The sequence below is a fragment of the Protomyctophum bolini genome (genome assembly GCF_963924005.1).
Source record: "Protomyctophum bolini genome assembly, chromosome: 2".
Classification (NCBI taxonomy): Eukaryota; Metazoa; Chordata; class Actinopteri; order Myctophiformes; family Myctophidae; genus Protomyctophum; species Protomyctophum bolini.
Window position 1 is genome coordinate 17,419,004 of NC_137863.1, and position 22,114 is coordinate 17,441,117.

At 42.7% G+C, this 22,114-nt stretch overlaps 1 protein-coding gene across 1 annotated transcript in view; it reads left to right on the top strand.

Moving 5' to 3' along the window:
• Positions 1-38: 38 nt before the first annotated feature.
• The window catches only part of suclg2 (succinate-CoA ligase GDP-forming subunit beta), a 127,080-nt gene continuing 105,004 nt past the window's right edge, over positions 39-22,114 (top strand). The window contains exon 1 of the mRNA XM_080776250.1: positions 39-139. Coding sequence (XP_080632376.1) covers positions 53-139 — 87 coding nt within the window. The 5' untranslated portion in view covers positions 39-52. The remainder of the gene's footprint in view (positions 140-22,114) is intronic.

The following is a 22,114-nucleotide window of genomic DNA, read 5'->3' on the forward strand; positions in this document are numbered from 1 at the left end:
TCACGTGTTCGCCACGTGGTCCTCACTGCGTCATTCCGTCTTCCGTGTCAACATGGCGGCATCCATGGCATCCCAGGCTGTAGTGAGAGGACTGAGGGCAGCAGCAACTCCAAAACACCTGTTTCTCCACAAATTCAAGGTACCGATATTCGTTCAGCCGCTGCCGACGCGTTTGTTTGGGCATTCGGTGCTCTGTCCCCTTGTGTGCGTGGCGTTGCCTCCGTCCAAGGGAGTTGTTACCATAACCTTGTTAGCAGGGTAGCTATACTGTATAGAAGCTAGTAGAAGTTGAGCTGGGGTTTGTTTGACAGTTCAAAGTTTACACACCGTGTCGTGTCTGTCAACAGCTCGTGGTGTTCTATCCAGAGTGCGTCAGTACATGGCATTTTAGTATTACTGTAGTCTATGAGCACACGTTTGCTCATGCATGCATGCACTCACTATACTGTACAGTAGGCTACATGTGCAACTCACTATAAGTGATGCTCAAACCTCTTCCTTTCAACTCAAGGCCCCCTACATTGTGTGTTTGGCCACCGACCCCCATCTCAAAATATTGTGTTCCAGGGACCCCCAGAAGCAAAGATTTGAGTGAAAAATTGCAGATTTGAGTGAAAAATAGCAGATCTACAAGCTCACAGCGCGACAGGAAGTGGCTATATGAGCTTGTAGTTCTGATATTTTCGAATAGCCAATGTCTAAAATATGGCAAAAATCGAAAATGAGTCTGACACAGCCATTCCTGGATTTAATGGCTGGGGTAAGGCATTTGTATGCAATCACCTTTTTTGACACGAATAATACAACCCTAACACATTTAGGTGATTTCTTACAGTTTTACGAGTGATCGATGTGCATCAACAACGACTTTGTCCTTTATTTGGTTGTCACTTTGATGACTGATGTTATTATTCATTATACTGCTTGACTTCTATTTTGGCATGCCACAAGTTTGACATGATCTCAGTGGGTCTTGCATGGCTGATGTAGAAATGAGCTCTTGCTGAAAACAGCAATGCTGCCTGTCACCTTTGGCCTCAGTACACTAGTCCTTGCACTGACCTATTCATTGCAACACCACCACCACACAAGATAAGAAGACCATTCTGTTAAAGGCTAACTCCTGTACTTTGTATCCACTGCAGTGGACAACAATCCATTGCATTTGTTTAAAAAACTACAACACAGTTTTAGTGCACACCATGTCTATACAGAGTGAACAGACTGACAAGACTAAGTGTAGGGCTGACATTTTCTGAGTTTTTAGTGACGCAAGAAGAAGTAAGTGTCTGTTGACATTGTAAACAAGGGCCCGGTCCTAACTATACAGTCAGGGAGAACGGCAAGCGACCGATCAACAACAGGTCTGGAAGGCTGCGGGAGCCTAGTGCATTTTGTTCAGAGTGATAGAACGAAAGACGTATATGTGACTGTTTAACACGAGGGCTGTTTGAGTTGATATGCCATTGAGCAAGACACATGTTGTTCCAGTAGAGCTGCTCAGTGGCCAATGGTATAAAACTATCGTTGTACTGGTCAGCTCAGCTCCCAGGTGTGAAGCTGTGTGTAGATGGTTTACTTACTCGGTTATTACAGCATTTACGGTCGTCAAACTAGCAATAAATCCTAATGGTCTGACTCTGAGATATTTCATAATAGCATTAGCAAGTTGCTGCATTCAGTTAACCTACCCTGGGTAAATAGAGGTTTAACAACTTGGCAACTCTCTTTTGGTTGTGTTTTGTACTGTAGGTGTAAGTAAAAAAGAAAATAGACACGCTGTGAACTTGTTGATCAGGCATTTTTGCTGTTGTTTTTGCGTGACACCATCGTGCGAAATAAAAACCCTGTAACATTTACTTTATCTTTTCAGCTTTTTCTATGTTGGCCTTTTCTCTTTGACCATACAGTAGCTGGCAGATATTTTAACCAATTTTTGGCGGGAACCCCTTTTGGTGTTTTAAGCATTATGCTATACTTTAGCTATTGAGAAATAGCAGATCTACAAGCTCATAGCGCGGCACCGAGTGCCGCACTACGAGCTTGTAGGGCTGCTATTTTTGAAAAATCGAAGAACGACTGACATAGAAACATAGCTTTTTCAGAGAACTGTCAGGATTTAGAAGACATTTTTAGAATGGTCTAAAAGTCACAAGACCAAAGGCTTGCTCAGACCAGACTTTTTGAAAGGGAATGCACTCAATGTAGAGACTATGAAACAATTCATTCTAAGAAGTAAGGACGACTGGAGAAGTCTTGGGCACAAATTGGGTTAAGGCTGAAGGCATTGACACATTTGCTGTCAGCAAAACATCTTGTACTGCATGTCCAAAAGGTGAAACTATCATGACTATAGAGTTGAGCATAAAACATTTAAAACAAATTGTTGGAATGGGTTTGGTGAACCCTGTGTCTATTTTCAAACTCACTATTTGGGATGTACAGTATGTGATTTGAATGCCACCAGTGATGTTTTAACAGCACATGTTCAACATCTGTGGTTTAGCCCACTGGACCGACCAGCGCAGAAACTATTGTGCACACTGCCAGTAGCAGTATAGGCAAAAGAAGTACTGGAATATTTCACTTTAATTTTATATACTGAAAGTCAATGGCAGTTGAAATCTTGCACAGATAACAGGCTGATCACAGGCTGTCACACACATGCTGGCTGATGTGATGAGATCGGACCAATGCACATTTAGACTGCTGTGCTGTCTGGCACCAAATGTGGTTTTGTCATTGAAGGACGATCAGAGTAGGGCTGGGCAATATATCGATATTATCTCGCTATTGTGATACGAGACTCGATGGTCTGGGATTCTGGATTCCGTAATATTGCCATATGGCATAAGTGTTTAGTTGTCCACCCACCCGAACATGGAGAGATGACTCTCTGAACTACAATAGAAAGTGAGAGAGTGAGTGAACAGTCCAATGAGCTGTCTGCTTCATTTTATTAAATTGTATTGTAGGGCTGTCAAACTAAAATCGTGTTTCTTTTTATTTTTTTTATTTTTTTTACACCATCCCCATCCAGATAGGACCCACCATCTGGACCGCACGCACGCACGCACGCGCACACACACACACACACACACACACACACACACACACACACACACACACACACACACACACACACACATAATGTAATTCGATGTCATTTCTTGAAGTTAATTGACTATTCTTAGTATTCTAGCCATTCTACTATTTCCTTCAACCCACTTAGTTATAATAAAATTGAATTCTACATTCTCCCGTTGTACCAGCCAGCTGCACTATGTATATAACTTTTTTTTTTAGATTTTATAGGTTTAATAGGAGAGTTGTGCGCTGTTGCCACTGATTGCAGGTTAGGGAATATGGCTTGTTGTGTTGTGACAGGTCAATTTATAATTTGGAAGGAACCCATGACTTTAAGCCCACTGATTCATCCGGGTCAGAACAGAGCACCTGGGCAGGGTTGTGAAAGTAAAGATGGGAAGCAGTACTGTATGCAGAACAGTCAAGCTCTTGATTTATCCACTGGCGGGAGCTCTGAGTAAAAAATGGCAGACACATTTCAGCTGCTTTAATTCGTCTTCTTTTCATGTTTTGCATGCCGAGTAGTAGAAAGGAAGGATAAAGCATAGGCTGAGCATGCCACGAGACAGTAGGGGAGGAATTTCATGAAGAAAATGGACTTGTAGAGCATCACTCAACAAGGCTCCTTCAGAAGATAAAAAGGTTAAAGCTATAACCCTGCCTTCCCTTGCCTTAATGAGCACACTCTGTCCTTAGGAAACGTCGAGCAGAATGCAAATGCAAGAGATTGTAAATTGCAAATCTCCAGTGACATTCCAAAATTTCTAATATCAAAGATCTTTTTTAAGTGCCCAAGTTCTACATTTTCCTGCAGCCTTAGTTGAAAGAATTTGCTCTCAGAAGATGCTTGGCTCCTCCCCTCGTCAGAAAAGTTTAAAAGCTGCTCAAATATAGAAATAAGAAAGAAATATCAACACATTCTATTGAATCCATTCCAGTTTTGTAGTATGCTCTGTTGATGCTCATCCCCCGTCCCCCCCTATAAAGTCTTAATTTCTCTTGTGGCTTTAGCGGAAGCAATATCTCATAGGAAATCCTTATTCCCGCTAGCTGAAAGTTTCAGATGAATGTCATTGATTTTCCCGACTACTTCTCAAGCATGGCTATATCTGGCCCCTGTTGCAGTTATATCTAAGACCCTTTGACCTGAGATAGAGACAGAGCCCTCATGACGTTCCAAAGTCCATGCTAAAGACGAGAGGTGGCTGACCCCTCATGTCCCCTAGGTTGTACAGCCCGGGGAGCTTGGGATGGAAACAATCTTTTGCAGTAAATCACTGCTTGACAGTTTTCTTTTCCACTCGCAGGATTGAACCTGTATCTGTTTTATTCATTTTTTTATGGTTTTCAATTATTATAAGCTCATTTCATTTTGTTTTGCACATGGTAGTGTATTACAGTAGCCTACAGTACAATTCATATCAGAGGATAATAATTAATTTGATTTAATTGTTTGAATTAATTATCTGGAAATGTATGGTTCAAGGCCCATTGATACTCCCGGTCTGAACATACAGTATGTAATGTATACTCACTCCCTATGCAGAATGCTCACATAGTTTGCTTTGCACTTTTGCTTGTTACAGATATGTAATCTTTGTAGCTTTCAGGAAAGTAGGAAACGTGCACAAAGAGATGAAATGAATGCCGAGAATGTAACAGATGTATGCGTGCACACACCTATTTACTGTGGGTGTAACAGTAGTACATATGTTATTCATATTAAGTTATTAACTGTATGGTACGAGACATTTGGTTTGGCACGTGCACATACACAAACGCACACAGTCTGTGTGTGGTTGAGATAGAGTGTTTGAGATAGAGTGTTTTTATCTGGTTCAAACCAGCATATTTCCACAGAGATGATCTGTACCTGTGACCTAGTATAACAAGCTTATGAAAGCAGCTAACCTGGCCTGCAGGACCGGTGGACTGAATTAAAGTGAACCTGTGTCAATCTCAGCCTCTCCTCGTAACTAGGTAGTTGGTAACACACGGTAGCTGCTGAGGCCCGTCCAAATTCAATCAAGCTAAATTACGGAAATGTCTCTGGTATTTGTCATTTACAAATGAGTCGAATCGTAGTACCATGAATCCTGAGAACATTACAATTTTAATATAATTGGGCCTTAAGAGTTGAAGCATAACAGGACAATAGAATAGATGTACTGTATTGCGTACTAGGCAGGCGTTAAGTTGTCATTGTCAAGTCTGTAGACTTTATGCCTCGCGGCCATAACGATTGAAGTTGTAAGACTTTCATTTTTCTGTCTTTAACTTTCTGCCCTCAGGCCCCATGACAAATTGCACTGCCATCTTTTAGAATTGATTGCAGATTCTCATCATGATGATAGTCATTTGCATTATTGACCTAATCTCTCCTCCCTCTGATTGTCTGGTTGGAAGTGTTAGGCTACTGGTTGGAAAATGATGAGCATGCCGCTAGGCTACGCTGTGCAGCGCCAGTCTGAGCACACTGTGTTTATTTAACCACTTTCAACCTGGTATCCCTAATTAGGCCAAGCCATTATAATAGGCTAAAATAAAACATTTTCAAAACATTACTAAATTACAATGCTTAGTTGTAGATCAGCTATTCTTTACAAAATATTTTCCACGTAGGGGTTAGAGCTGGATGGGAAAAAAAATCTAAATAACACTATAGCATTGCAGAAACAATGCAAAAACTTGAACCTTAATGCAAACCGTGAAAGCATCTTGTGCCATTTTCTATTTTAGCGTTGCTCACAGCACGTCATTTTGTGTCGCACTGTAAGCTTTTGAAAAATCTTGAAAGGGTGAGAACTACTGATTTATAGAAGTGACATTAGCAAAATTGGCCTCAGTTAATGTACTTTATCGATATGAAAAGGTCTCGCTGAAAATCTACTTTTAACACTGACCCGGTTGCTAGGCAACACATTCATCACCCCCAGCACCAGGAGAGTTGTGCATGCATTCCATAGGGTTCCGGCCGATTCTAAAAACGCCTCTAAATCCTGACCTAAGGTTTCTGAAAAACTTCAAATATTTATATAGCAGAATCAAAATGTTTACATTTTTGAATACTGTACATACTGTACAGAACCCAAATATGGGTTCCCGATCTGAGTGGGTAAAACACCAAAATGGGTTCCCGCCCAGAATGGTTTAAAAGTAGAATCTTCTTGGCTGTTATCTCTGAAACTATGAGCACTGCCGGGGTGATCATCATCCATCCGATGTTCAGATCTGATTTGTGATTTTACATCGCATCGCTCCCGAGGAGTTAAACGAAGATTTCCACTGTGTCGGCAGGGCCTGGCAGGCACAGGCGACTCAAGGGCCTCACACACCGTCTGCGAACGGCGCACGTCAAAACAGCCACCTCCGTTATTTTCAATGAACCTATCGCACACCGGCGGCGTCAAAACCAGTTCTATTTTCCTGCTGTGCCGTGTCGCTGCGCACCCGGTGTGTGTTGGGCTTTAGGCTCTTCCAGCATCATATTATGATTTAGGCTACTCATTGACCCCTTTTCCACCGGTTGGTTCCCAATGGGAACCGGTTCAGTTCTTTTTGGTTTTTAGTCCTTGAGCCAGAGCTCCAAAATTGGTGGGCAAACTATACCCTATATTAAATTGTTTATAGGATCAATACAAGTAAATTAATACATGATAACCCTTCCACAGTAGTATCTTTTTCATATTTTTGATTATTTTGCATATTTTCCTACATAATGCCTCATTTGCATATTTAAAAATGTAAAATTTGTAATACAATATAAATCATTGTCTTCGTGTAAGTACTCAATTGGGGAAGTTTAATGGTGATAACAATCTAATATAGGTATGGTTTTGCCCACTCAATTCATAATTAACGTTTCAATTTTGGAGCTCTGGCTCATGGACTAAGAACCAAAAAGAACTGAACCGGTTCACACTGGGAACCAACCGGTGGGGCCATTGTGGAGCATACTAGAGCCAATCGGCATGTGAGTCATGTCAATCATGTCATTTTGTAACTTGTAACATTACAAAGCATGAATCAAATGAAATGAAAAATATAAATGACTATGAAGTTACAATTGACACAAATATATATATTTAACTCTTTTCTTTGGGCCACCAGGGGGGCCACGTGCCCAGTGACGGATTAACCCCTCTCAAGGCCCTGGCGCTTCACCAAATCAAAAGGCCCCTACTGTTTCAGCCAATTAATTAATTAATTAATATGCATGCGTTTAGCGCATATCCACTACTGCCTGCGCTGCCCGCAGACACACAAGACACATCAGGCACTGCACTGGGCACAGCCTTTCCAACTTCAGTCTGCTAAACTATGAAGTTTTGCGCCAAGGTCTTGTTAAATATTCCTCTTTACATAGGCTGTATGTTATTGTCGCAATTTGGTCCGTCTGAGATCTGAGTGAGGGGGCCTTCCTGAGTGAGGGGGTTTCTGACGGCGTCGCTTACTCGCTTCCCCTCTGTCAGAGGTGGAAGCGACGCGCAGCCATGGGGAACCCCCCCAAACCGACTGCCCCCCCCCCCCCTCCAGAAAACTGCTACAGAAACTGTCAGACGAAGACCAAAAACACTAGCGGGGGTTCCTATGTTGCGTTATATTTTTCGAAAGAAGCAACAGCTGTACCTATAGTCTCGTACCAGGCCCTGCAAGCTTCGGGCCCTGGCGCTTAAGCTCCACCTAGTTCCATTGTTAGTCCGGCTCTGCACGTGCCCCCTGGGAACCCCCCTAAAATCGCCTACGCTGGCATGCGCACACTGTGTGACTCTCTTGCTACTCTGGGGGTATAGTGCTCACTAAGCACTATATTTTCACATGGTTAGTATAATGAGGCATAGCTTCACTGGTGGGAACAGCTTCATCTATCTGCATCAAGGCTTCTGATAATGAATATTGTATACGTACTGAATAGTTGGTGAATATGCATTTCCTTGAGTATAGTAGAGCTTGCATATGTGTGCTTTAAATTATGAAATTGTACTTTTAGTAGTGTGTGAGCACTCTAGATGTTGAGTTGATATGCTCGATAATTCCTCCCTTAGCAAATACATTTGGGTGTGTTGAACTTTGCCTTCGACTTGCTCACTTAAATACCCAGGCTCAGGCCTGTTCATTACATTGGAATATTTTGTTGAGGCTGGTAACTTGAAACTAAAGATTATGTTTTCCTTTCTTTACTGCTCTGCACTAGTAGTCACTATTGCAACACTATTTGAAAGAGCCTGGATGTCCGCCAGTGTTCCGAAGAATCGATCGGTTTACTCAGTGTTGCATGTTTTTTTGCCGCTCTCCCTCCAGTGGTAAAGTAACGCAGAACTTTGCAATCCTTACCTTCATCTGATGGCCACAGCACACTCTCCTTATTACTCACATGCACACTCCTCTCTCTCTCTCTCCAGCTATCCTCTCTCTCTCCCTTTCTTCATCTTCTCTTTCTTCCTCCATTTTTTGGGCCAGCTGCCGAGGCGATAAGAGTAACGATCGGGGGATTCTCTCCGGTCCGTTGCACAGTATCAGAGCCTTGGCTTGATTGGCAGCCAGGTATCTCCACAATGGAATCAAATCGGCTTTGACAGTGCGTCAGTTCCACCGAGGAATTCAATTTGCGAAGATTTGTGACAATGCACAGTAGATCACAATATTTCAGGACAGTTATGGCCACGGTATACGTGGGGTATTTATTATTTATATTTGTATTTTTTTCTCTCTCCCCTCTCTCATAAATCACATCTCCTGAATTCTTGTCTGCACCGCGAGATAATCCTCAGGCTGTTATTCACTGTCGTTGCGCCGTGCAGAATTTGTAAACATTAGCTAAAGTTTTCTTTTCTTTCCTTAAGGTGTCATCAGGCAGCCCCTGGCCCAGTAGTGCCGCAGCCCAGTATGGCAGGAAAACAAGTGGGTTGAGAATGCGACTCAATGATACTCGGTCCTGAATATTTTACAGAGGGGGGTTGGAGTCAGGGCCTGTCACTAGCAACGACTTCTGTTGCTGTAACTTCAAACAACGGGCGGTTTCTCCATCTGCCTCGGCGAGAACACATTTACATTTCCTCCCCGCAAGGGATATCGGAGACCAAGTTATCTCTAACTGGATTTGAATATCACTTCACCAAGGTTAATGGCAATTTCTGTAACCGGTAAGAGAGGTGTTCAGGCTTTTTCAATAATGTAAGAGGGTCATTAGGAAGAGTTGGCAGCCTCTGAAGTAGTACGCGATGAGTGAATGCAACCATGTTCAGCTTCACGTGGGGTAGTCTTTGTAAGAACGAAGAACGAAGATGCTAAATCTCATGAAAGCTATGCGTGGGCTCTTGGTTCACCAGGAGGGAACTTGGACATCCTCCCTCCTGTCTTATCTTCCCTTTAGACACTGTGTTTGTGTTGGATCTGGAAACCTTATGTCTGATTTAGAAACCGTTACATTTCAGGACCTGTGTTCTAGTGAAGCTATAGTGTAGTTATTATTTAAGCAGAACTTCTGACTCGGAGAATATATATTATATATATATATATATATATATATATATATATATACCGGTGTGTGTGTATATATATATATATATATATATATATTTATATCAGAGATCACCGCCTACTGATAACATCTGGTGAGAATTCAATGAATGGGTTAAAACGGTGGAAAATATGTTGACATTTCAAGAATACGACTTTCACGACTGTTATAACTACAGGGTCACGACACGTTGCGTGAGCTATTTTTGCTATTATTTTACGACTGTCGTATGTCGAAGTAGGGCATCAATTTACGAAAACACATACAAAGTTTATATTCAGTCAGCGATACAAGGTTTCTGCCCGACAGCAAGCAACGCTACGATGCCACACAGCCTTGCTTATTAACTATGCTAATTGGCAAAATCCCTATCTGTCGAGACACCTCAGTCAGGGTTTCCTCTGCTAAGCCTGTCTGTGGGAGATTAGACCCAGCCTTCCTAAAGACCTGCCAATGATGCAAATCTCAATGATCTAAATCCTGAAGCCACGCTCCACTACTCATGCCTCTCTCTCTCTCTCTCTCGCTCTCGTCCAACGAACCCCTTGTTCCCAAACCAGCAGACGGCATGTCTCTCCAAAGTCTAATGGGGGCTTCATAGTCAAATCTCATCTCCCACACGCCCTGGGCATGACCTTGGGTTTTTAATAGGTCTAGGGTGCAAAGACACATTTTATGTGCATCGTACAGTATCCTTACTCCTTAGTGGACTCATCCATATCTTGTTCTTTTGCAGATTGGCGACTGCAATGCCAATTTCTACGGTGGTGTTGGTGTATCGACCGATCATCACCAAACCTGGGCTGTGTGCAGACTGTCACTGTGCACACTGCCAGTATAGTAGTGGTGTAAAAAAAAATCAATTCAGCAATGCATCGCGTTTCGGCTGTGCAGCAATGCAATGCAGCAATGTGACATAATCGTCGATAATTGAAGCCCACATTACTTAATACTGCATATAATAATATAATTCAAAATAAAATATTAATGCACACCTCTACAATTATAGGCAAGGGCAACTGAAATACCTCAAATACTGTACCTCCCATTATGTTTATACATTTTTTAAATAGTTTTATTGTGCCGTTCTTAGAGTGCCTGCATTTACAGCATTTGGAGAGAGAAAGCACAATTGAGGCATGTTGTCAATGTTGGGTTATCATCAGCACAAGCAGGTTAAAACGGATGTTGGATGCAGTTACCGTGGTAACCCCTGGTCCACCTATTCCAATCAAATTGTACTGTATAGGCGTGTGTACTTACTGTGTAGACCTGACATTGATGGACGTGTTCGTCACTGTACGTCATGATGGCATTGTTGATCCAAACAGGTAATCAATATAATAATCGTCTAAAGAAATGTGACCAGATTTGACTGAGAGTCTGCTATCGTGCAACCTCCAGCTTTTTATTAATTATTTTATCCAAATGAGTTAATGGCACAGTCAGACTCTTCACATACTAGAGCATGTCTGAAATATATGTCGGAACTGAAATCGACATGTAAATATTATGAAATAAATACTCTAACATAACACACAGAAGTGAGCCTTTCAAGCCTGGCTGTTTTCTTAACTTGAAGCTATGATTCCCTGCTTTCACATGACATGAAAAACACGAAAATTTATAATAATCCAATGACTGTTTCCCATTCACGGTTGGTCACAAATGATGAATAGTTGCGGTAATGTTTTTAATTCCCCAAGCATCCAACTGGCCTGAAGTTCTGCCTGAATTTGTGAGAACAGCAGCAATGTCCTTGCCATCTCTCTTTATCTAAATCTAGGGAGGCAGTGCTGAGGATGGAGGAGGGATGTTCCTTGCCATCAACACGCAATTACTTCATTAATTAGAGGAGACTGACGGTCTGATTTTTCAGACTAGATGCTTATCTGAATTAGCGCACTTAATGCCTCCCGATGCGTGCTAATGCTGCATGGCTAACTACAAGTGGAGATTCACTGATGATTCACGTTGGCCTGTTTATGCAGAAAATCCACATCACTTCTGCCTCTCTGCTCTCTATCCCCTTGACTGCGTGTTACCTCCGCGGCCTGTCTTCATGAGTCGCAAATAAGTAGCAAAATGGTCATTAGTAAAAAGATATTAAACATATTCTACTGCAATCGGCCCAGCAATGATTTTGATTGCAGCTCTACAGCCATTTCTGATTAAGGCTCTGGGTGTGCAAGCGGACACAGATCCCCCCCCTCTCCCTGTTAAATGGTACCCGGATGGTTGGCTAAATGGATGTGTAACGGAGGCACGAGTTCAGAACTTAAATCGGAACAAATCAATTAAGTGCAATAGGTGAACGGCCAATCTGTTAATTTCTTAAACATTTGATAATGCCCCTCAAGGAGCATACTGGTTAATTAACTTTGCAGTCATTTGTCGTCACTAATTAGGTGGAGTCATTTCAAAGGGGTTACGTCCTCGCCGTGGCTAGTAATGAGAATTTTAACCCCAGCAGACATCCGGGGATACCGTATAATATGAGCTGTTCAGTGAAGAAAATTAGCCCCTTGAAACCATAGTATCCGCTGGCTCTGCCCTGGGTTTTAAGTTTTAACGAGTTTTGTTTCGCACTGCACAGTTTGCGTCTGTGTTTATTCTTATACCAGCCATTTGTCTTGTCATTTGCGTACCTGCGTCTGTCACCAAGTCAAATTTCAGTGTAGTTATTGTACTTGAATTAATTTCTTCTCGTTCAGTTCATCCTCTCATTTGTTTATCCTCAAGTTAAGTTAGGAACCATATGGACAGTGGACAATGTAAATTTGACAGTATGAATTAAACCAAATGGAGTAATGAACCATTTGGTTCCATTTGTAAACTCATATAGTTTAATGAACACTGATTATTTTAGAGCCTAGACTGGGGTCCTAGAGAGAACAAATCATCGTAACAAATGGGGGTCTCCTCCCCTAACGCATATCAGACTGGGGGTCCTTGAAATGAAAAAGGCTGAGAATCACTGCTGCAGACCGTAACTAGGCCACCGGAAAGGACGGCCTGAAAGTACCAAATGCACAAGAGGACCTTGAGAGTATTTATCATTTCAAAGCCACTATTGGACAACTAAAAGCACCCCGATTGGACTCCCCCTAGAAGCTTCACTTCCTGTTCTTAAAGCAGTGTCAGCTGGGCCAGGTCGATAGAGATTTACAGCGTCCTCATGAATATGCCTGCTTAGGAAAAAGTCAGCCTGCACCCCGGTGACAAGCTACAGCAGCTGTACTTTTTTCTTTCTTTCTTTTTTTTTCTTTTTTGTTTTCCACAAAGACTCTCTTAGGAATCAATGGCGTATCGACACGGCGCCGCTTTCCCCTAATGGAGCGGCAGTATGTCCTGCCTCTGAGACATGCTAATGATGATGGCCTCTTTGAGAAGGAGGAAGGAGTCTCTGGTCCTCTGGAGGGAGGGCATCTATTCATTCTGCTCTCTTACTGCTTTAATGTAACCCCCTTCATGCTGCAGTTAATCATAAATTATAAAAAGTTAAACCTAAGCACGCCATGAAATAATTACCCCTCTCTCTCTCTCTCCATCCCTCCTCTATATAAATATGCTAGGTAATTATTTCACGGAGGGCTTAGGTTTAACTTTTTTATAATTTATGGGTTTTTATTTGGCTTCTGATGGATGAATGAGTGATGAAGTTGGCTGCAGTGCCAGGTGTCCTATAGGGTATCGATTGACTGACGCAGCATCAGCCACTTTGCATGAGCCGTCCGCCTCGAGCTCTGTTTCGAACATGTCTGTCCACTGCTGTGTTAGTCGAAGTGCTCTGGGTGCCGTCCGCCAGAGGCATGCCATTCCTTTAGTGAAAACGATCAATCGCCTGAGATATTAAAAAATACACTCATCTTGAATAGCATGTCTTTTATCTTAAGTTTAGACTATGCCTTAATAGTAACAACATGGGTTTATGCCAAGGCTCAAGATACAGCATTTTTTTTTATTGATTTTTCTTTACAACATAGTAATTTCAAAGCAATTATTGACATATATTTCCCCCCCACATCCCCATGGCAGCACAAAACAAAATCTTCGAAGAAACATCAGGAAATGTCCATAAATACAGAACAAATTAAAAAAAATAATAATAAAGATTATAAATTAAAAAAAACACATTACATACAGTTAAACAAACAAATGTACAATGTCCCATCACAGTTCCTTACCCCCACCCCACAGCTGACTACTCCAATTAACCACTATACATCCAAAGCCTCTTCAATATCACCTCGCTTAATGAAGTCCAAGAACTTCTCCCATATCTTATAGAATACAGCAGGTTTCTTCCTAATTACATACGTTAGTTTCTCATGTGCCAAACTGGTCGTTAAATTCCTCAGCCAAAAGCCGATCGTAGGGGCATTGACATTCTTCCAACATAGCGCAATTGAGCGTCTGGCCTGTAACAGGCAAAGGTCATTATTTTTTCTTTACTATTTAGTGTACAATTTAATGCATAAATACTGATTATACATAATTTAGGACAAAGAGGAACTGTACCTGATGTAATCTGAGAGACATAATGGACCACAGACCTCCAGAATGTTTTAATCTCCTCACATTCGCATAAGCAATGGAATAGTGTACCTTTATTAAGGTACAGTACAGCATTGTTGCTTTTTCGGTCTACAAGCTAAAGCCCACAATGCACTATGATGCCACAAACGTGTAGATTGCTATTTCTCACCATTTTTTTAAATGGGTCATAATTAGTTAAGCAAGGGCAACATCACAGCTTTTCACTCAGGGCATTGACAAATGGTGTCCTTGACGCTCCTATCAATGACGTACTGTATGATGTTCACCATAATTTTCCAATGTCCTCCCTTTCAGACTCACTGACTTAGGCAGGTGTTAACGTGAAGTCCACAAGGTCTTGAGGGCTGCCCCGTTTGACATTGGTAAGTCAGTGAGGGATCAGGCTTTTTTTTGCACCCTTTCCATAAGTCGACATTGATGCACACTTTGGCTAAGAGAATTACCCACAGTTCATACCAGGGAAATCAGGGAGATGCTCCAAACGTCAATCATTTAAGTATGCAAATGTAACATGCATTGCGTCAACAAACTGTTGCTATTTCTCACCGTTCTCAACAGGAGATGGAAGGGCGGAGAGATATTTACACAAATATTTGACACAAAACTGAGCAGTACATATACAGAATTTGGAAAAAACTATCTTAATGAATGAATAATATCCCTAATCTACATAATCACAGCATTTAGCACTGACTGTAAATAAGGACAGGAAGAGTCATGAATGAAAAACTCATCTTGAGTGCTGTGACTGCTGTCCCATTTCTTTTATATAATATCGAGCCCTTGCAGCCTCACTCTCAAACACTGACGTTATTTAAGTCTGTGAGGGTGCAGGGCTTGAGGACATTGGAATTGGGCCTCTATTCTGATCACTTTGCTGTACCCTGTTTCTCTACTCTCCATTCCACTCTTGAACTTGAGCCTTGAACTTGCCGTCAAGTCAACAGGATACTTTTATACGTTATTCATCCATGTTTGCAGTTTTTTCAAGCCATCATCAACTCATACAGTACGTGTGAGGAAAGGAATATTGGAATTTCGTAGTTTCACACAGAAACTTAAGCAGGTTTTGACGCACCCAATTTATTTTCTTGACGAGAGTCTGACACCTTTTATGTGTCAGGGCTTTTTTCTAGCATCTGTCTGGTTCTACCCCTCCATTCAGTATTAGAAACAAATGAGTCTTTCGACCTGCATTGTCAAACCTCCTAGTGTTTGAGTGACAGATTGACACTCAGCGAAGCATTGACACTTGACTCCTTATGGGCTTAATCAGGAGGCCATTGGCGGCTTTGTAACCTTAGCATGTAAATGAAGGCTTATGCTCCAATAAATCTCTTGAGAGCCAGTGCTACTCTTGTCAGCCAGCTTACTGCCTCACATCGTTCAGCTCTCTCATAGTGATAAGGACAACTGCTTTAAATTAGCCAAAGAATATTGACTCCACTTCAGGTTTCACAGAAGGGGCGAATGCCAAAAGCAATGCCCTGCCCTGGAATGACTTTGCAAACAGCCAAGATCAGACATCGACCTTACTGCCTGACATTGCATGTCCAGCTGCCGCTGCTATTGACAACAAAAAATGAGTGCATGGTTTATTTAGTCTCTTAACTTACACATGATGGTACTTGTTGCTCTGCTGAATAATACCAACCATATGGGCTATAGCCAAACCAAGGAGCCAGAGAGACTGGAGGGTGTGTCACTGGCTTTGTCCTTCCATGCCACTCTTCTTCTATCAGTGAGTGTGCCACAGGGACTTGGCAATGTGATGAAGCTGCTGCCACAGCACTGGCTGACCTTTCAGTGCCTTTGCGCAGGGAGGACAGTCACTCAGAGTCGCTCTATAGAGAGGCCGGCCGTATGGCCATGGTGCATCCAACGCATGCTATACTCAGCACATTGAGCATTCCAAGGATTCCTTGTTTTGTTCCTGTTCACTTTTGAATGTCGACACGTGTATTTTTGGCTAATGACTTTGGAAGTGACTTTCCCTTTAGTTTTATGAGTAGGCTACAAGAGAAAAGGTCAGAAACAGAATATGATGTCATTTCCTTTTTGTGTGCTTCCCGGGACTCTGGGAGATGGTTCCACGATCGTGAGACCGCAATACCGTGGAGTCGTTCATCAAAAGCAATATCAAAGTCGGGCTGAAAGCGGGGGAAATTGTTTTTTAGCCCTACCCGAAGCAGGGAAAAGAAAAACTTGGTCCCATATCTTGAATTATATCGCTTTGACATTTTGTGATCAAAGTAAATTCTGCTCGCAGAATAAGTATACTTACTGTAGTTCCACAGGAATTCTGTGTTTTTGCCGTGTCATAACTTGAAGTTTGTGGTAAACATTTTTACTATGCTCCTTTAAAAAAGGAGGGAAAGAAAAGAAAAATAGCTAAGTACTTATTTGAGTATAAGATCTGTGTGCTACTGTGCTTATTTAACGCATAGCTCTGGCCTCTGCGGTAAAGGCTTCTATTTTGAATATCCACGACCTGTCTGACTTTTGACCTTTGTGTTTTAATTTACAGGCTAACAGCGACATTGTTCTATTTTGACAACAATGGATTAGCCAACAGCAGTGTAACTCACAGATCAATCGCTCCTCCAGGCTATGGGATTTAGTGAGCGGAGTATGACTATGTGCTCGGCTTAGTTTACATAATAACTTATTATGTAAATAAGTGATCAGCAATGATCAAGACCTTATTATTAATAAGGTCTTGATCATTGCTGATCAGTGCAGAATACAGAACTTGGATAAATAGGACTGACAAGAAAAGTGCCACTAAATACATAAGTTGGACTCATTCAGATGTATTATCACTGGGGTTCCGGAGGATGTACTGTATTATACTGTACATTTCTGGCCAAAATGTATGATTTTTGTCGACTAAATGCACTTTGGTTCTACTTGCCTTTTCTAGTGTAGTTTTTCATCAAATGCACAGTAGTTTAACGATGTTATATTCTACTTTAGTACACTTAATAACTTGGAAGTTGGAAAGAAGAAAGATTTACAGTAAATTGGAAATGAATACCCCACCCAGTTATACTGTATCTATGTCTGTGTCCCGTTTATGCCCATATATGGAGTTCTTTATCAGGCATGCCCAAATGTGGAGTCTATGCAGATGTCAGAAGACTCAGAACACCCTGTGATGGCGTGTCGAATTTGAAGTCGGTGGGCGAACGGTTCTCGAGTTAGGTGGATTACAGACATGCACACAGAGACTTGGCACATTTATAGATAGATATCACTGGGCCCACTGCAGAACATTGCAGATTAACATTTAATATCCAGGCAGGAATTCACATTATAGACTCCGGTGCGCTCCCTCTAACAAATTGCCCACAAATTCGCACATTGCCCCATACACGGTCCAGCCATTATACTAGGTTTCACCCCTAGCCTTGTTTCATTAACAGAATGAATGAAACCTTGGGTTGCCTTGGTTTTTTTCCCCCACCTCTGTTACTGTCATTTTACTCAACCCCTCTCTCTCTCTCTCTCTCTCTCTCTCTCTCTCTGGCTCAACTATCTCTCTCCTCTTACATCCTCTCCCCTTCTCTTTGCTTATGCCCCTGAGAAAGATCTTGAGTGCTTTTGTGTGTAGATGTAAAAGAGTGCGCTTTGAATACTTTATCTCGTCTTGGGCCTGCATCAGATTCAGAACATTCAAGTTTGTTTGTGCCTCAGCATTTATCCCAGGTGTGTGTGTGTGTGTGTGTGTTGATTAATTTATAGTCTTTCTTATGATGGTGTATAAATCAGCAGGCTTTAGAACCAACTGGTGCTGTAGTCGGGAGCACTGTAGACTAGTATACCCTCCCGAGTGCTTATGAAGATAATTACTGTAGAAAGAGGCTCTCGGGGGAGACCAGCTAGCCAGCCCGACCACCCGCCTGCCTGCTCGCCTGCCTGTTTGCCGCCCTGCCTGGCTGCCAGCCGCCACTTAAACAGCTCTCTCCTGTGGGAGGTATATAGCACTTGAGCTCATTCCTTTACCTGTCATGACCCGGGCATGCAGATGACTTGGCTATCTGCTAGAATGTAAGATGACTTTGGTGACTGAAACCGTGACTGTGGTCTGTCTACGACTATTGAGAGTCATAGCGGGTCGACAGTTCACCCCAGCGTGGCTAGGATGTACGTTGACGTTGTGTCGTCATGCCCTCAGTGCAAGTCAACTAAAAGCCTGAAGATAATGTCATGATCGATTAGTCTGTTGATTTGTTAGATTTTATTCAATTAGTCTTTGGACTTTAAAATTAAAGCTGCACTCTGAGATATAATGTTATTGAATTTAACTACTAAATCTGATCTGCAGTGGTCTGAGGTGGACTCTACACTCTACAGTCTACACTTCCAATGGGGAATGTAGACCCTGGTCTGGTGTTGAGAAGCTCATAAGCACAATATCCCCTTGCACAAGCATGGATTGCCAGATTGGATGTAGTAATTTGAATTGCACCTTGCTATAAACGGAAAGGCCCATAACTTTCCGTTATTGTTTTCATATTCTGGCTAGTCGAAGTTTAGTTAACTTGCATTGAGGGCATGACTACACAAAGTGAACCGCATGTCCTAGCCATGCATGGGGTGAACTGTCGGGGGAGAGAAGAGAACACGCCCACAGAGTCCCCAGCGGAAATCGAACCTAGGACCTTCTAGCTGTGAGACGACAGCACTACCGAGTACCGACTGTGCCACCATGCCCCCTAGCACAGCCCTCTCAAGAGTCACCCAAGTCATGGAAAGTTTTAGCAGATAAAGCCAAGTCATCTGCATGCCATGAGTCTCATGACAGTGATGGCGCGAGGTAAGTGATATATGCCTCCCCCTGAGGAGAGATCCAGACAGGGTGGCAAGCAGGCAGGCACGCGGTCAGGCGGCTGGCTTCCCCTGAGACGCTCTTTCTGCAGTAATTATCTTCATTTTTGAAAATGAAAATAAATGAGAGAGAAAAAGGTAACTGAAACATGAAGGCCGTCTCATGCATTAGAAGGTCAATATCACTCACCAGAAGCAGGAACGTGTGTTTTCAATGAGTCTAACGTGGTTACACTAGTTTGAAGTAATTTGAAAACGATAATTGGATGGGAGATTGGGGGATTGGGGGATCAATATTTGTTTGATCAGGGTCTGATCAAACATAAATATTGAATCAAGCAACTTTGAAATAAGCCTTTTTTATTAATAAATGTTATAATATGGAAGAAGAAAGGCATGCATTCACCTCACATTTAGTGACCTGCTGTTTCAGTAAGAATACAACTTGGAGGCTGAATAACAGGCTACTGTATAATGAACCAGCATCACTATTTTATTATTCCTCAGGCAGCTTACATGGACATGTTTGTTGACTTTATATTGGCCTCACTGGTATCTGTCTGCAGCACTCTGCACACACTTAGACGGCTACAATAATAATGGACTGCCCCTCGCTCGCATACTGCTCAGTAAACACAAAAGGTAAAGGAAACGCATCCACAGTTAGAGACAGGCCCTACACCTATACACCAGAGGCAAAAAGCTCAATAAAAAATAGGTTAGGTTGAAGAAGTATAAGAGCCAATCTCCATGCTGCCGTTTCGTCCAAGGTAACTGGGCGCCTGAAGGGACACACACTGACAGCCACTCCACTCCTCCCAGTCAGCACTTGCTCCTATTTAAGATTCATCTCGTTGCACTTTTTTGTGGTCATTTTTTTCTCTCACTCCCTCCGTCATCTCCCCTATTTTTCCTTGTTCATCTTTCTCTGTGAGTTTTTTTGTTTTTCTCGCTCCCTCGTTGTGGTGACAGCAAAGCCAATTCCGTTGGGCTCTGAAATGCACTTGCGAGCATGAGGCCTTGGCTAACCCCCCTCCCCCCCTTCGCTCTCCCGACTGTTATGCGAGTTCACACCGAATGCTTCTGCCTATTTCTCCTACAAGGTGTTTCTTGAGTTTGGCAGGAACAGAGATAAAGTGAAAACAAACACACGGAAAAGAATACAAAGTTAGCGTCTCCCCGTAGACTGGCAGTAGCTGCTGGGCCACATTCAAATCAGCCTGCTGCTGCTTTTAGACTATTCTCCGATGCTGTCAAAGAAAAACCTATTACTAAAGTCAGGTAGTTGTATTGTCATGGATTTGTATGAGAACAAGAAGGGTAACCACACTCTTGATTTGATTTCCAAAAGTGTTATTTATTATTATATATTTTTGAATATAAATGTAAAAATATATCTGTCAAAACATCGCTAATCGGTGGTCTAGGAATTTCCCAGATTCTGGATCAGCATTGGACCCAAACAACATCTGGCATCGGCCAAGCTCTACTGTGGAATATTTTAACAAGCACACAGGTTCCCTCACACACAGGCATGCACGTGTGCACACAATGTCTTACAGACTATTACACCACCAGTTGGAAGCAGAGCACCCTCCATTCAGTCCATTGCGTCGAGGTGCAGGTGATTAGGATGTTTTTTTTGGGGGAGGGGGAACAACAACCCAAAAAACAAAATCTCCAGTCTCCGACGAAGGTCACATCCCACTGTCTTAAGCCAGCGAGTAGTTTTTTGAGCGTGCATAAAGGAAATGTTTCCAAAGTAGGCCAGCGCCAGGCTTATGGGATCAGGTCCAGGATGAAGGAGGAGAAAGACGTTTGTGTGTGTTACCGAAAGAGCATTTCAATCCTAATAGACTGCCCCTGCCTGCATGCACAGGTGCATTTCATATTTTTTGCCCTGCCATTGAACCCCTCCAGACTGCTGCAAGAAAGACCGATCATACACACACACACACACACACACACACACACACACACACACACACACACACACACACATTTAATGTCTGAAACATATGAATGGTATTGCTTTGCCGCAGTGCCGGTAGAGGTGACCCACAAATGCCCCTGATTACCGTATTCAGTTATGCTTAAAAAATAGAAAGACACAGACGGACCAACATGCACTGTTCTTTTCTAGAAAACAACCCATTTTGGCTCTAATGAAGTCTCTGGTCTGCGTCCGAGGGGAGTTGAAATGGAAAAAGCATGCTAATACAGTGTGCCTTGTAGCACAGAGAGTGGCACGGCGTGAGCGTGGCTATGTGGATTAGCACTCGAGAGCGGGCCCCGTTGTGTATTGGAACTGAAATGGCCCACGGATGATTATGCTTAGCACTGAAAAACAAAGAGAAATCTGAACAAACGGACAGTTTTGCAATGGCTGAGTGTCTACTGTCATGCTAGGCTACAGGCAATGTCCTCAGTTAGCCCCAATTAACGTTATACAGCCTTCAGTTTGGGAGACGGACGGCCTCGTTAGAGAAGACCCGGGATTTTAGGATTGTGTTGAGCCCCTCTCAAGCTGGCCATGGGTTAGAGCCGAGGTCCCTCTTGTCGTTGGTAAAGGTGCTGAATGACTGCAAACATCCCCTCCTCTTCCTCCCCCTCCCCAGAGCTCCCATTAACCATGAATGATGGAGAAAGCGACGACTCTGGAAAGCACACAGTGGCCTTGTCAAGTCCTCCTACGCCACTGTGACTTTGAATTTGAATCTGAGACTTTGAGTTTGAATGGCAGCCCCCCCACGCATGCACGCACGCACGCACACACGCACACTTGCAGGCCTCTTGTTTGTATCTAGCTATTTTCTATCATGGGGCTTTACAAAATGTTTTTTATCAGTTACTCTTTGTTGCACTCATTATTCATTCATTTTATGGCTGTACTGCTCGGAATCCGGTTAGCCTGGCATCTGAAATAGATACGCTCACGGGCCTGTGTGTGTGTTTGCGTGTGTATGTATGTGTTTTAGTAATACATGGGAGGCAGTGGCTCAAGAGGTACAGTAGCGTGGCAATTTGGGAACCAGAGGGTCCCCGGCTTGATCCTGGGTCCCCCTGGCTTTCTGTCGAAGGGTCCTCGAGCAAGACACTAAACCCCTGACTGCTCCC